Below are 16793 nucleotides of genomic sequence, written 5' to 3'. Positions count from 1 at the left end.
GCCACCCTTTGCTTTTTTTGATAACTCTGCAAACCCTTGGTGTTCTCTCAATGAGCTTCATGAGGTAGTCACCTGAAATGGTTTTACCTTCACAGGTGTGCTTTGTCAGGGTTCATTAGTGGAAGTTTTTCCCTTATTAATAAAAAAGCAAAGGGTGGCTACTTTGAAGAATCTAAAATATAAGACATGTTCCATATGTGTTCATTCATAGTTTTGATGCCTTCAGTGAGAATCTACAATGTAAATAGTCATGAAAATAAAAAAGAAACACATTGAATGAGAAGGTGTGTCCAAACTTTTGGCCTGTACTGTATATACACACACATACACATTGACACACACAGGTACACAAACACACATACATATATACACACACATACACACACACGCACACACACACACATACATGCACGCACACACACACACACAGACACACACACAGACGCACACACATACATGTACACACCCACACAAACACACAGAAACACACACACACAGCCTACCTCAAAGACGCATACAGATTTCATAGCCTTGTTTACAATGTGCATGTCAGGAGTGTTTGGGATGTTGTTGAGCTGTCAGGTGTGTTCTGATGGAACCAGTTGAGGTGTACGGTGCTCGTAGAGCTTGTTGTCATCACAACCAGATCACCCAGACGGTCTGGTCACATACAGTCCTTTATAGTTAGTAGTAGCATCTGTTTAGTATGCAACCGTTTCATTTTACTGTTCGGTTGGACACACACACGCACACAGACACACACACATGCACACACACACGCACAGACACACACGCACAGACACACACACACACGCACAGACACACACACAGACACACACACAGAGACACACACACACATAAAGGTAAAGGTGTGCGCAGCATGGCTGCAAAGCTGATAGCAGCCTATGTAGCAGCAGCAGGCTAACGTAGCTCCATTAGTGTGTTTTTACCAACCATGACTTCTTTATCTCATCTTCGGAGGAAACTTTGCAGCATCAGCTCTCTATCCAGCGATCAATGTCCTCTACATGACTCTGAAACCATGCACATATTCAGAGAGGAGAGGAAACATCCAGAGATAAGAGAGAGGGGGGTGTGTGTGTGTGTGTGTGTGTGTGTGTGTGTGTGTGTGTGTGTGTGTGTGTGTGTGTGTGTGTGTGTGTGTGTGTGTGTGTGTGTGTGTGTGTGTGTTTGACATGCTAGAGCTATAATCGGGCATTAAAAGTACGGCCCGAAAAGGCCCGAGCCCGACAAGTACATTTTGATTGACCGCTTTTTAAAAGCCCGAACCCGTTTACAGCGCGACTGTAAAGTCTATCAGCATCATCAGAGTGTCGGAGAATAGCGCAGACACACGCTTCGCACCGCGAGCGGGCACACGCACCACTCGGCGGAAAAGGGAGAGAAAGAAAAAAGAGAGCGCGCCGCACACACACAGCTCCTTTGTCTTTCGTATAAAATGAGTCATTTATACATGTTTTAATATAATTTATTCACGACTAACGGAGGCTACAGGAAGTTGGAACAAAGAAACAGGCTAAGTCCTCCAGAGACCAGCCTCCGTTTCACCTCCTCAGGATCCATTTTCACGCTAATCGAAACGCATCAGCTGACCGCTCATTTACCATGGCAACCCGAAGCCAGAGCCCGTGTAAAATAATAGAAATTAAGACCGTCGGGTTCGGGCAAAGATCTTCAGCTCTACTTCACACACGTTACGTATGAATAAACAAATAAAAAGAAACACGAGTTAAACATTTATAATTAATTGACGACCTGGCGAAGAAAAGCATCAGCGTGCAGGACAACTTAGTTTTACATTAAATACAGTACAAGAATGCATAATGCAGCAGGCTACATAAAGTGCAGATTAAGTAGGCATTACAAATCTGTCGCAAAGGGAGGGGTAAGTAAATCGGAGGATATGCGAGAGTGAATAAGGTAATAACAAAAATATATGAATAGACGGTCTATAACGCTGCTGAGATGTAGTGAAGAGTCAATATACAGTTAGTGCAAGTTGTGTTCTAGTTAGTGATGTAGTTCAGTGATAACACAATAAGTATGAAAGACAGTCTATGTAAAATGCTGAGTCTAGTGAAGAGTCAAAATGGCTTAGGTGGTAATGTATTTTAGGGATAACAATATGCATGAATAGACAGACTCTATAAATGTTGAAAGAGTCAGTTGTAAATAAAAAAAAAACAGTTGTGCATAACCGGGCAGATGGAAAGTGTGAACGAGTGAGAACAGAATATGGTAAATGAGCTGGTAGCAGTGAGTTAAGCGATGAGTGTGTAACTAATGCATAGAGGCTGCAGTGGAGGGTGATTAAAAGGGGCTCTAGTCGCGACTCTTCGAATCCGCCTTTTTTCGTATCTGCTGCTACAATAACAGGAAGTTCTAGTACACTTCATTGACGTATTTCCGGTCGAAAAATGCGGAAGTGTGTAAAAGGCCTATTGGGGTCTTTACATATAGGCTAAAGTGTGTGTGTGTGTGTGTCTGTGTCTCTTTAATGTTCTTTTATTCAGCCCTTTGGTCAGATTAATGCGTGTTTAAATGTGCTCTAGAAATAAACTTTACTTCCTGAAAGTTAACATAAGAAACATTTTACAGACCCAGAGATATGTTTCTTATAATAATTAATCAGAAATCACAACCGGAACAGTTTTAATGTTCATTAATAATGTTTATTAAACAGATGATAGATTATAGAGACCAAGATATAATGACAAGTTTATAACACTGACAACACTACAAGATACAACCATTATAAATGCATTAAAGACAATTCATATTCCTTCATATATAATATACAACATCACATAATCTTTAGATTTAAAATAACACATCTAGAACACACACACGCACACACACACCCAATAACACGCATCCACAACAACATCAAGAAAAGATCAACTCACTCAAGATATATACAATATAACATCATCTACATATATACACAACATACTAATAAGGACCCTGTCAGGATCACAGGTTCACTTCTAACATTCAGAACTTATTTTATATTATTATAATAATAATCATTGGGTATTTATGTCTTATTTACCATCATTTCTGTTTGTTGTTTTTGTAATCTCTCTCTCTGTCTTTTGTGTTCTAGTTTAAATGTTTTCTCTGCATGAATGTGTCCCATCCCTTGTATTAAAGCCAGTGTATACCAGGCTGTATTAAAGCCAGTGTATACCAGGCTGTATTAAAGCCAGTGATGAAATGATCATATGCATATTAAGTGTGTGTGTGAGCTGAAAGCTGCGCTCCTCTCTGTGTCCTCACGTTCACAGCGACTACAGCAGCACAGAGCATCAGCAGCAGGACACTGAGCACTGAGCATCGCACTTTGAAGAAGGTGGAGTAAATCCCAAAGGGCTCCATGTACACTAACACGGTTCTCTCTGTTGACACACACTGATAATCATTTAGGTCAGAAACTGCACACCAGTACTCCCCTGCGTCTCCCACTGAGATATTAGAGATAACCAGGCTCCCATTATTACGGTACCAGCTCACTCTGCTCATGCTCTGATAAGTCGTTACACTAAAGATTCTTCCCTCTGTTCGGTTCGACTTGATAAACCAACCATGCCCCTTACCCTTTCTCCTATCTCTGCATGTGAGAGTGACTTCTTCACCCTCTGAGAAGAGCTCTACAGCAGGGGGGCCAAATTTGGGACACACCACCAGCTCATACTCATGCTGTCTCATAGAGGCATAACAGGAGTACTGACCTGAGTGATTTAACATTAGAGATGAAAACACCAGCGAGTAGTTTTGGTCTACTGAAGGAACAGTCTGGTTGTGTAGTTCTAGGTCAGATAACCGATTAGACCAACGTGGGGGCTGTTCATCAGTGGAGTCAGCGATAGTGCACGGCAACACAGCGGCCTCTCCCACTGAGCCGTAGATCATCTCATGCGGTAACAACTGCACAGGTTGACTGCTAACACACTGCTGTTGGTTCATCACCAGACAGATGTACCATGTAAAGTCTGTTAATGTGACGTTGGAAACACGAAGAGCCGATTTGTTTGTCACCACTTGGTATCTTCCTCTAACGTTGTCCATCACTGATGTCGTATTGTCCCCAAAAACTCTGCTCCATGTTACTTGCTCATATCTAGAGTCCAGTTTGAGCCACTGGACATCCAGATTATCAGCTGCTCCCCAACATGGCAGGTCCACTGTTTCTCCAAGTCTCGCTGGAATAAATCTCCAATCTATTGAAGCACAAACAGTAATAGTGAAGTTGTTGTCATGCGTCACGTTGCCCTCAGTCCAACACTCCTCTCGGTACCGGCCGGAGTCTGAATGGGTCAGGTGGAGGATGGTGTAAGAAGAAGTATACACTGTGCTGGCAAGTCGTTGTTTCAGGTGTTGAGGTACTGAGGAGCTGTTGGACCAGAGGTCAGAGCTGTTGGACCAGAGGTCAGAGGTGTTCCACAGGACAAGCTTCTCCTCACCAACAGATCTGGAGATCAGGCAGGAGTTGGTGTTGTTGGGGAGTTTGAAGGTGTAAGAATATCCTTCCTCTCGGATGAAGATCTGTTCTTGTGCATGGATGTTGTTGATGAGAGCAAACAGCAGGAAGGAGAGCTCTGTGACTGCAGCCATTCTGCTCCGAGGTCGACAAACGCCGACACCTCTCAGCTCATATACGCTCTACACCAACCCTCATCAGCAGCTGCTCTTATCTGTTATCAAACATGACTTCTTATCTCATCATCGAAACTTTGCAGCATCAGCTCTCTTTCCAGTAATCAATGTCCTCTACATGACTCTGAAACCACAGAGGCTGACATGACTTCATACACACCTTATTCAGAGAGGAGAGGAAACATCCAGAGATAAGGTGTGTGTGTGTGTGTGTGTGTGTGTGTGTGTGTGTGTGTGTGTGTGTGTGTGTGTGTGTGTGTGTGTGTGTGTGTGTGTGTGTGTGTGTGTGTGTGTGTGTGTGTGTGTGTGTGTGTCATCCTCCAGCTCTGCCTCTACCATGGAGGGCGTGTTAGCTGGATTTAGGAGTTCCTCAAAGTGCTCCTTCCACCTCCCCTATTACGTCCTCAGTTGAGGTCAACAGCGTCCCCTCCTTACTGCACACAGCTCGGATGGTTCCCTGTTTCCCCCTTCCTGAGGTGCCGAACGGTTTTCACCTTGGGTGCCGACTGAAAGTCCTTTGCCATGTCTTCGCTGAACTTCTCCTACACTGCAGAGGCTGCAGCCCTTTGTGCTCGTCGGTACCGTGCAGCTACCTCCGAAGTCCTCTGGGATAACTTATCCTGGAAAGACTTCTTCAGTCGGAAAGCTTCCCCGACCACCGGTGTTCACCGCGGTGTTCGAGGGTTAATGCCCCTTGGGGCACCATAAGACCCTGGGACTTCAGCTTCAGCTCAGGTTTCAGTGCCCCCCTGCCTCCACAGGGAAGCCAGAAAAGCTCCACCGGAGGTGTGAGTTGGAAGTCTGTGTGACCAGGGCCTCTTCCAGACGTTCCCAGTTCATACATTTTATATCAATACGTTCACAAAGGTCTTCTGGCGCTCACGATGAGGTCAATTTCATTGATACCACCTATCGTTTAGGCCAGGGCTGTCAAACTCATTTTCCACACTGGGGGAAAAAAGAATCACTCCAAGGGCCAGACATGGAAAGTTTACTGACGTGCTTTTGTTACTGCATGTCACTTTTATTTTTTTAACATTTTGGTAGCTGTTTTCCTCATTTTTGTTGTTTTTGTTCCGACTTTTTTGTGGCTTTCTCAGACATTTGTCACCTTTTTGTCGCATTGTTGTTGACATGAAGCCCTACAAAAGTCATCAAAAGAGTTCCTTAGCCATCAGAGAATTTAGCAAATCAAGCAAAAAACAGCAACAGCCTGTTTCTCAGCCTGAATATGAAATCTCTCTGCTGCTTCTGAGGGAATTTCGGAGTCTCAGAGTCGGCAAATCTGCCCAAATTCTGCTTCGAATGTCAGGTAATTGCAGTTTAAAAAAACACTTTCCTGTGTTTTTGGTTTGGCGCATAACTAGGCGGGCCAAAATGTATTGTGAACCCAAATTGATATACGGCCGGATCTAAATCTGCAACGGGCCGGAATGTGGTTTAGGCTGTCTGAGCCTTCTTTTGACAGCTCGTTCTCAGTGTCTCTTAATAGCCGCAGAGTGCCACAGGTGACATTCGTTAGCTAATTACAGAGATCAAGGCCATTTTACAAACATGGCCACTGATTAGTAAATGGCCTGATTAGTAAACATGACGCAGGCAGTCAAATTGCAACTACAGACAATAATATGAACATTAGTCTGTGTCCTTCGTGTTCCACTTCAGGGATTGCTCTGGTGCTGCAGGAAATTCCGCTGGATGCACGTATTTTCCGTAACCTTTCTCTTTCTTTGTGTTGGTGTTCTAACGTCTGGTGGATTTATGAGGACTTAACTGTGTGTGTGTGTGTGTGTGTGTGTGTGTGTGTGTGTGTGTGTGTTTTAACTGCTCCTCAGATCTCTGCAGGGTAAATCCAGACAGCTAGCTAGACTATCTGTCCAATCTGAGTTTTCTCTCGCACGACTATTTTGCAGCGGCTCTGTGCGGAGCTTAGCACCGCCCAAGACGATTGTGATTGGTTTAAAGAAATGCCGTTAAACCACAGCACGTTTTCCTCCCATCCCCAAATGCTGTGTGGACTAGTCAGACCCTCCTTCAGCGCTCTTTGGAGGAGGGTCTGTCATAGCAAGACTGTATGAACATTAACAAAACATTACGGTTAATTTATATATACACACTCACTCACTGACTCTCACACACACACACACACATATATGCACACACACACACACACACACACACACACACACACACACACACACACACACACACACACACACACACACACACACACACACACACACATATATATTCACACATTAAATTCATCTCCAAATGTTTTGATAATGAATCATTTTACCAGTCATTTCTTTATGAAAAGAAAGGTAAACTAGTGTGATGTCATCTTATTAAATGTGAATATTTTCTAGTTTCTTCTCTCCTCTGGGACAGGACACTGAATCCTCCTAACTTTCATCCTCCCTGGAGCCTGCAGAGACCCTGGTTTAAGGCTTTTTACAAAGCCTTAACAAGTTGTTTTTTTTTGGACGTTATCTGTGTTCTGAGCCCTGATTGGCCGTTTGTGTTTTTCAGATCAACCAATGGTGGAACAGCTTGAGTGAGGGTCAGAGGACGGTCACAGGTGAGACATCCTCCATCCTGCTTCAACTCTAATTTGTATCACACACTCACAGACAGACACAAACACACACACAAGCACACACACACACACAGATACACAGACAGACAGACAGACACACAGTCACACACATACACACACACACACACACACACACACACACACACACCACATACTCACACACAGACCTGCCTCATCTCCTCTCTGTCTCTGTTGTTGTGTATTTTTTTCCCAGGGATCATTGCAGCGAACTTCATCGTGTTCTTGTGTTGGAGGGTGCCGTCTCTGCAGCGCTCCATGATCAAATACTTCACAGCCAACCCAGCGTCCAGTGAGTCCGTCACAAAACACACACACACACACACACACACACACACACACACACACACACACACACACACACACACACACACACACACACACACACACACACACACTCACACAGCCAACCTTAAAAGTGCCAGATTGTAGCCCAATGACTAATTTCCATCTGTAGTCAGTTAGGCAGGTAGAAATTACAATGAAAAGTACAAAAGATATGTATGTATGTATATATATATATATATATATATATATATATATATATATATATATATATATATATATATATATATATATATATATATAGAATATAGATAAAAAAAAAGAACCAGTTCTGCTGCTAAATGACACTTCTTCACTCCACATTTCTAAATGTCAGAAAAGGAACAGTCCTTGCCGGGCTCGCGGCTGCAAAGACAATGGTGGCGGTGCGCTGGAAGCCCCCCCACACACTCTGACCATTAAGTAATGGCGTCTGACCTTTCTAGACACCGTTTATATGGGACTTTCATCAATGGTGCTAGACAGGTGGATGTGGATAAGTGGCTTTTAATGGCAGAGACGTTAAAAAGCCGACTGCGATTACAGCCGCCAGCCAGCGGGGGGGTCCTGGGGAGGGTTAGGATGATATTGTATCTATTCTAAGGATCCCTGTTAGCTGGCGCCTAGACGACCAGCTAGTCTTCCTGGGGTCCAAGACCACATTTAATCAGACAATATTAAAACATTTCATAACATATACTGTAAAGAAAAAGAAATTAAACAAAGAAAATATATGTAAAAATATCTGATTACAAAACTAAATAACAAGAAGAAACATTACAATTAAAATGAAATGAAAACAATAACAATAATTATCTTCAATATCTTGAAAACAAAGTTATATATTACGGTATATTACATGGTTAACATGAAGGTAGATCACATTAAAACATTAAAATTCACCACCCAATCAGAAACGTCATGATAAATTATTTAAATGAAGATAAGATTTGACTTTCTTTTTAAAATATACCTTTCCTGTAATAAAACGAATGTTACTTGGGATTTTATTGCAGAAAGAACTTGCTCTATAAATGAAAGTTTTTCTCAAGTTATTAGATTTCGGCAAAGGTAAAGCCATACGGCCCCTTACTGGCTCCTCTTGTTAAATAGGTCTGGATATCTGAACTGTAAGTTATGCTATCAAAAATAAATGATGGTGTCTGAGTTTGAATAACAGAGTGCAAGTACAGATCTTATTTCATTTTAATTCATTAATCAGTCCTTCCAGAAAAATGTTGTTGCGGGCAAAAATCCTTGATTATGCGACACATGTTCTTAAAATATACGAGATATTTATGCAGTTTTATGCGCTGAAATTGTGGGAACTTGGAAAAACTGCAGTTTGATGAAAAAGAGAAAAAAAAAAGAAGTGATTTTGGCAATTTATGCAGTGGCGAAAGTGCGGCGTATTTGAAAATAAATATGCGGACTCTGATTATGCGATCGCATAATCGCGTTTTTCTGGACGGACTGGTTAATGTAATTTTAATTTTATTACATTTATGTATTTATTTATTTTTATTTGGGGGGGGTTTGTTTGGGTTTCTATGATGTGTGTTGAATAAAAACATTTGATGACAAAAAAGAAGATATAAAGTAGTAACATTTGCTGACCTATAAAACAGAACAAAAGAAAAGAAAAACAGGACAGTTCATTAGTAAATGTTAAAACAGAGACACAATTCATAAGTATGCTCTACTGGGCTAATACGGTACAGCATGCAGTCAGAGGTGACCCACGCTCGGTTAGCTCTAAGACAAAATATATACAGTAATAACTAGGGCTGCCACCTCTTAGTCGATTAGTCGACTAATCGGTAGTTTTGGTCTTAGTCGACTAAGATTTCTTTAGTCCATTAGTCATTTTTTTATGCTTATTCATGCTTAATTAATTATTTCCAAGAAACTCATGCGCACATTTCTGGTAAACACAAGATTAAAAGTGGTGCTTTTGCAGGATTAATTGTGGAGAAACTCAGTTTTACAGATGGTTAATTAACTACATTTATATTGTGCTTTTCTAGTCTTAACCACCTCTCAAAGCGCACAGCTCTGTCGATTCAATCAACTAATCGATTAGTCGACAAAATCCTATAAGTGTTAGTCGACTAAGAATTTCTTTAGTCGAGGACAGCCCTAGTAATAACAGTTGTTATATAAAACGGGGAGAAACAGAATGAAAGAAAAACAAACAAACAAACATTTCATTAGTAAATTAGTAAGTAGTGCACTCTACTGGGCTAATCCGGTACAGCATGCAGTCAGAGGTTTGGTGGGCTCTAAGCCACACCTTTACCTGGCTCTTACAGGAGGCCAGAGTGGGACTGTCCCTTATAGGTCCAACATAACTTTACATAACATAACCCAGCACAGTACATCACGGCCCTGACATAGTGTGTGTGTGTGTGTGTGTGTGTGTGTTGTGTGTGTGTGTGTGTGTGTGTGTGTGTGTGTGTGTGTGTGTGTGTGTGTGTGTGTGTGTGTGTGTGTGTGTGTGTGTGTGTGTGTGTGTGTCCTGCAGAGACCCTGTGCTCCCCGATGCTCCTCTCCACCTTCAGCCACTTCTCCTTCCTCCACATGGCGGCCAACATGTACGTCCTGTGGAGCTTCTCGTCCAGCGCCGTCTCCATGCTCGGCCGCGAGCAGTTCATGGCCGTCTACCTGTCTGCAGGTACACACACACACACACACACACACACACACACACACACACACACACACACAACACTTCGTTATAGTAACTCCGCAAACGCATTTGTACGTTATACACATCGCATAGTGCAGCACTGTAATTGGTATTCTAGTGTTTATTACTGTTTAAGACATGAGTCACACACACACACACAGCGTCACATAGAGACACACACACACACACACACACACACACACACACAGCGTCACATAGAGACACACACACACACAGCGTCACATAGACACACACACAGTCACATAGACACACACACACACACACAGAGTCACAGACACACACACACAGTCACGAACACACACACACAGAGTCACATAGACACACACACACACAGAGTCACAGACACACACACACAGCGTCACATAGAGACACACACACACACACACACACACACACACAGCGTCACATAGACACACACACACACAGAGTCACACAGACACACACACATAGTCACACACACACAGAGTCACACAGACACACACACATAGTCACACACAGACACACACACAGAGTCACACAGACACACACACAGACACACACACAGACACACACACAGAGTCACACACACAGAGTCACACACACACACACACACACACACAGACAAACACACCCCGTTCCTGAGAATATGATGGATATCTAACAGAGCTTTTAGACTTTTAAAATCAATTCAGTCGTTGACTTCTTCTTCTTCTCTTCTTCTTCAGGTGTAGTTTCTTCGTTTGCCAGTTATGTGTGTAAGACGGCCACCGGGAGGTTCGGGCCGTCTCTGGGCGCCGTAAGTAACATCACCACACACACACACACACACAGCCAGACAGACACAACAGACAGACAGACACACACACAGCCAGACAGCCAGACAGACAGACAGACAGACAGACAGACAGACAGACAGACACACAGACACACAGACACACAGCCAGACAGACAGACAGACAGACAGACAGACAGACAGACAGACAGACAGACAGACAGACAGATCACCAGGATTTCATATTTTATGGGAATTATTATTGTTACACCCAATGAATAACATTTTTGAAGGGCATAATGTGCTCAGAAAGTCACCAAAATGTGACACTCACTCACACACACACAGACACTAACAATCTTCTCCTACAGATTTAACCCGATCCATGTGACTCTATAACTCCTGTTTTGATAACGGTTATTGTAAAGTTTGAGTTTTGGGGCCTGATGTCCGTGAGCGTTGAGCGTGTGTTTGTGTCTCTTCAGTCCGGCGCCATCATGACCGTCCTCGCCGCTGTCTGCACCAAAATGCCCGAAGCCAAACTGGCCATCATCTTCCTGCCCATGTTCAGCTTCACCGCCGCCAACGTAAGACCCGCTTCACACGCCATCACACACATTAAACTCAGCTCTGAAACCACGACACGCTCAGACCGACAATATGAGAGAGGCAAAGCTCCGTGAACGGTTTGAAAAACGTTAGTCAGCACTGTATTTAACTAAATCAGTCAATTATTATTAATGTTCTAACTCTCTCTCTCTGTCCAGGCTCTGAAAGCCATCGTAGCCATGGATACGGCCGGCGTTGTGTTGGGATGGAGGTTCTTCGACCACGCAGCTCATTTAGGAGGAGCCCTGTTTGGAGTGTGAGTCGCCCTGTTACTTTTTATTTCTTTCTTAAGTCGTTGATTTGATTCTCTGTAATGTTACCGTGAACCCACCAGACTCCATGTTAATAATCAGGACTTTTAGTGTGTATAGAGCCAGCATATCTCCACCAGACTCCATGTTAATAATCAGGACTTTTTTAGCGTGTATAGAGCCAGCATATCTCCACCAGACTCCATGTTAATAATCAGGACTTTTAGCGTGTATAGAGCCAGCATATCCCCACCAGACTCCATGTTAATAATCAGGACTTTTAGTGTGTATAGAGCCAGCATATCTCCACCAGACTCCATGTTAATAATCAGGACTTTTTTAGCGTGTATAGAGCCAGCATATCTCCACCAGACTCCATGTTAATAATCAGGACTTTTAGCGTGTATAGAGCCAGCATATCCCCACCAGACTCCATGTAAATAATCAGGACTTTTAGCGTGTATAGAGCCAGCATATCTCCACCAGACTCCATGTAAATAATCAGGACTTTTAGCATGTATAGAGCCAGCATATCTCCACCAGACTCCATGTAAATAATCAGGACTTTTTTAGCGTGTATAGAGCCAGCATATCTCCACCAGACTCCATGTAAATAATCAGGACTTTTAGTGTTGGCAGAGCCAGCATATCTCCACCAGACTCCATGTAAATAATCAGGACTTTTTGTGTTTTTTAGCATATATCCGTAAATAAGGACTTTGATATGAGCCAGCATATCTCCACCAGACTCCATGTAAATAATCAGGACTTTTAGTAGTGTATAGAGCCAGCATATCTCCACCAGACTCCATGTAAATAATCAGGACTTTTAGCATGTATAGAGCCAGCATATCTCCACCAGACTCCATGTAAATAATCAGGACTTTTAGTGTGTATAGAGCCAGCATATCTCCACCAGACTCCATGTAAATAATCAGGACTTTTAGCGTGTATAGATCCAGCATATCTCCACCAGACTCCATGTAAATAATCAGGACTTTTAGCGTGTATAGAGCCAGCATATCTCCACCAGACTCCATGTAAATAATCAGGACCAGTGTCAGAGCTCGTAGTTCCCATCAGTCTCTCACCCATGAATGAATGAATGAATGAAGTTCCCCTGTAACCATTTCCCATCATGCTCTCTGTTCCCTCTCTGTCCTGCAGCTGGTACATCCTGTTCGGTCACGAGTTGATCTGGAAGAACCGAGAGCCTTTCGTTAAGATGTGGCACGACCTGAGAACTGGCGGTGGCCCGGGGGGGGGAAACGGCTCTGACGGGGGCACGGGCGCCGCGTAGGACGCTCGCACGCCGGGGCTGATGAGAAAACTAACATGTAAAGATGTATAAACTGTACAGACGGCAGGAAGGAGTCACCATGTCACACAACACACCCGGATGTGATGTAATGATTCTTATGTATACAGACGACAAGTCCCGCCCCCTTTCAGCCACGAATATTACACACACACACACACACACACACACACACACACACACACACACACACACACACACAGTGTCTGGGGCTGTTTCAACGTTTAGTGGGTCCACCACAGGACTCTATCTCAGTCACAATATGTCAGGTAGTGGACGGGGAGAGACACACACATTCAGAGACACACACACACAGACATGCACACAGGGACACACACACACACACAGACACAGGGACACACTCACAGAGACAGACACACAGGGACAGAGACACACACACACACACACACACACACACACACACACACACACACACACACACACACACACACACACACACTCACAGAGACAGACACACAGGGACAGAGACACACACACACACACACACACACACACACACACACACACACACACACACACAGACAGACACACAGGGACAGAGACACACACACACACACACACACAGAGACACACACAGGGACAGAGACACACACACACGGAGGGATGGAGACACACACACACACACAGAGGGATGGAGACACACACACACAGAGACACACACACACAGAGGGACAGAGACACACACACACACAGAGGGACAGAGACACACACACACACACAGAGGGATGGAGACACACACACACAGAGGGACAGAGACACACACACACAGAGGGACAGAGACACAGAGGGACAGAGACACACACACACACACAGAGGGATGGAGACACACACACACAGAGGGACAGAGACACACACACACAGAGGGACAGAGACACACACACACAGAGGGACAGAGACACACACACACAGAGACGGAGACACACACACACACACACAGAGGGACAGAGACACACACACACAGAGGGATGGAGACACACACACAGAGGGACAGAGACACACACACACACACAGAGGGACAGACACACACACACACACACAGAGGGACAGAGACACACACACACAGAGGGACAGAGACACACACACACAGAGGGACGGAGACACACACACACAGAGGGACGGAGACACACACACACAGAGGGACGGAGACACACACACACACAGAGGGACGGAGACACACACACACACACAGAGACAGAGACACACACACACACCCAGACAGACACTTCCCTCTCTAAATGATCTGTTAAACTGACAAACATCATGTGATCAGTTAAATATGATTTAAACTGTCTCTCCCGAATAAATCCCCGTGGTGACACAGGAAGGGGCGGGACTTCCCCTCTCTGGACACACAGCTGACCTGAGTCTGTTCGGTTCTGTTTGACTATATTATATTTTATTATATATTATGATTATTTTCCAGACAAATCAAGATTGTTGGTTCAGTCGACTCGACGGAGAAATCCAGACGTCATTATTTTAGCGTTTTGATTCTTTGTTTGAGATTTAGTTTGTAAAGAGATGATCGTTCGGTACACATGTTGTTGTTTGGACTTTGTTTAGTTGTTGGTTCATTATTTAAACGTCATATTTAGGGCTGGGTACCGAATTACCTCTAAAGTATCGGGAATCTAAAAATACCTCGTCATTCAATACCCAATATTAATACCTTAAGGAGGAAATCTAATCAGCGTCAGTGAGCCAATCAGCACGCAGCATGCTTTTACCAAGATCTAATGCTGTCTGTGATTGGCTGGCTGATGTTACACGCAGAGGACAGACTCCACGCCCGTATATTAATTTAGGTTCACAATATTCAATTCAATTCAATTTTATTTATAGTATCAAATCATAACATAAGTTATCTCGAGACACTTTACAGATAGAGTAGGTCTAGACCACACTCTATAATTTACAAAGCCCCAACAATTCCAACAATTCCAGTAATTCCCTCAAGAGCAAGCAGTGCGACAGTGCGACAGTGGCGAGGAAAAACTCCCTCTTGGGAAGAAACCTCGGACAGACCCAGGCTCTTGGTAGGCGGTGTCTGACGAGCCGGTTGGGGGTGTGATGAACCATGGCGATAGTAGTCACATTAATAATGGAACAGTGACTGGATGTAGCGGGAAGCTGCAGGGTTCAGCAGGACGCAGCATGACATTGCAGGGCATCGCTGAGCTCAGCAGGGAGTGCAGCAGGACCACGGCGACAGCTGCAACCAGGGTCTTGTTGCCACGCGTTCTCCAAGGAAAGGAACGCTGGGGAAAAAAAGCATAAGGACTCCGGAGAGTAAACTCCCCAGAAGCTAGGATTAGTAACAAGCATTTCTGGGGCGGGCTGCACACAAATAGTAATAGTAATAGTAACAGTAATAGAAACAGTAATAGAAAGGAGAAGAGAGAGCAGCTCAGTGTGTCAAAGGAAGGAAGTCCCCCGGCAGTCTAGGACTATAACAGCGTAACTATAACAGGTAACTAAGAGAGACAGGTCATAAGGAGAGGTAGCTTTTTTGGGCTTTAGAACTCTCCCCTGCCGGATCTGGCTTGGCTGGCCTGCCTCCCTATACTTTGTTATGTATTATTAATCTAACAATTATGAAGAGAAGCAGTTGGGCCAGTTAGGTGAACACTGCAACTCCTCACTCCCTAACTATAAGCTTTATCAAATAGGAGAGTTTTAAGTTCATTCTTGAATGAGGTGACAGTTTCTCCCCCGAACCCAGATCGGAGCTGGTTCCATAGGAGAGGAGCCTGATAACTGAAGGCTCTAGCTCCCATTCTACTTTTAGAGACTCTAGGTACCACCAGTAACTCTGCATTCTGGGAGCGCAGTGCTCTAGTGGGACAATAGGGTATTAGGAGCTCTTCTAGATATGATGGTGCTAGACCATTTAGAGCTTTGTAGGTCAAGAGAAGGACTTTAAACTCAATCCTGGATTCAACAGGAAGCCAATGCAGAGAAGCTAATACAGGAGAAATATGATCTCTTTTCTTAGTTCTTGTGAGAACACGCGCTGCAGCATTCTGGATCAGCTGGAGAGTCTTAAGAGACTTATTTGAGCAACCTGACAGTAGGGAATTACAATAGTCCAGCCTAGACGTAACAAATGCATGGACTAGTTTTTCAGCGTCGTTTTGAGACAGGATATTCCTAATTTTGGCAATGTTACGAAGATGAAAAAAGGCTGTTCTTGAGGTTTGTTTTAGATTGGCATTAAAGGATATATCCTGATCAAAGATAACTCCTAAATTTCTAACAGTGGTGCTGGAGGCCAGGGCAACACCATCCAGAGTAGCTATATCTCTAGATAATGAAGTTCGGAGGTGTTTAGGGCCCAGCACAATAACTTCAGTTTTGTTAGGGTTTAACATCAGAAAATTATAGGTCATCCAGGATTTTATATCCTTAATGCACTCTTGAAATTTTGCTAGCTGACTGGTTTCGTCTGGTTTGATTGACAAGTATAATTGGGTGTCATCCGCATAACAGTGAAAGTTAATTGAGTGTTTTCTAAT

General features: G+C 43.7%; 1 protein-coding gene across 1 annotated transcript in view; it reads left to right on the top strand.

The window, feature by feature from the left end:
• LOC120553850 (presenilins-associated rhomboid-like protein, mitochondrial) overlaps window positions 1-13655 on the top strand; it is a 19828-nt gene extending 6173 nt beyond the window's left edge. The window contains exons 4-10 of the mRNA XM_039792528.1: window positions 7210-7258; window positions 7491-7586; window positions 10143-10292; window positions 11033-11103; window positions 11565-11666; window positions 11847-11944; window positions 13107-13655. Coding sequence (XP_039648462.1) covers window positions 7210-7258; window positions 7491-7586; window positions 10143-10292; window positions 11033-11103; window positions 11565-11666; window positions 11847-11944; window positions 13107-13239 — 699 coding nt within the window. The 3' untranslated portion in view covers window positions 13240-13655. The remainder of the gene's footprint in view (window positions 1-7209; window positions 7259-7490; window positions 7587-10142; window positions 10293-11032; window positions 11104-11564; window positions 11667-11846; window positions 11945-13106) is intronic.
• The last annotated feature ends 3138 nt before the right edge of the window (window positions 13656-16793 follow it).

This window comes from Perca fluviatilis, chromosome 2, assembly GCF_010015445.1.
Source record: "Perca fluviatilis chromosome 2, GENO_Pfluv_1.0, whole genome shotgun sequence".
Classification (NCBI taxonomy): domain Eukaryota; kingdom Metazoa; phylum Chordata; class Actinopteri; order Perciformes; family Percidae; genus Perca; species Perca fluviatilis.
Note: the sequence above shows the minus strand (reverse complement) of the source record. Positions and strands in the feature narration are given on the sequence as shown.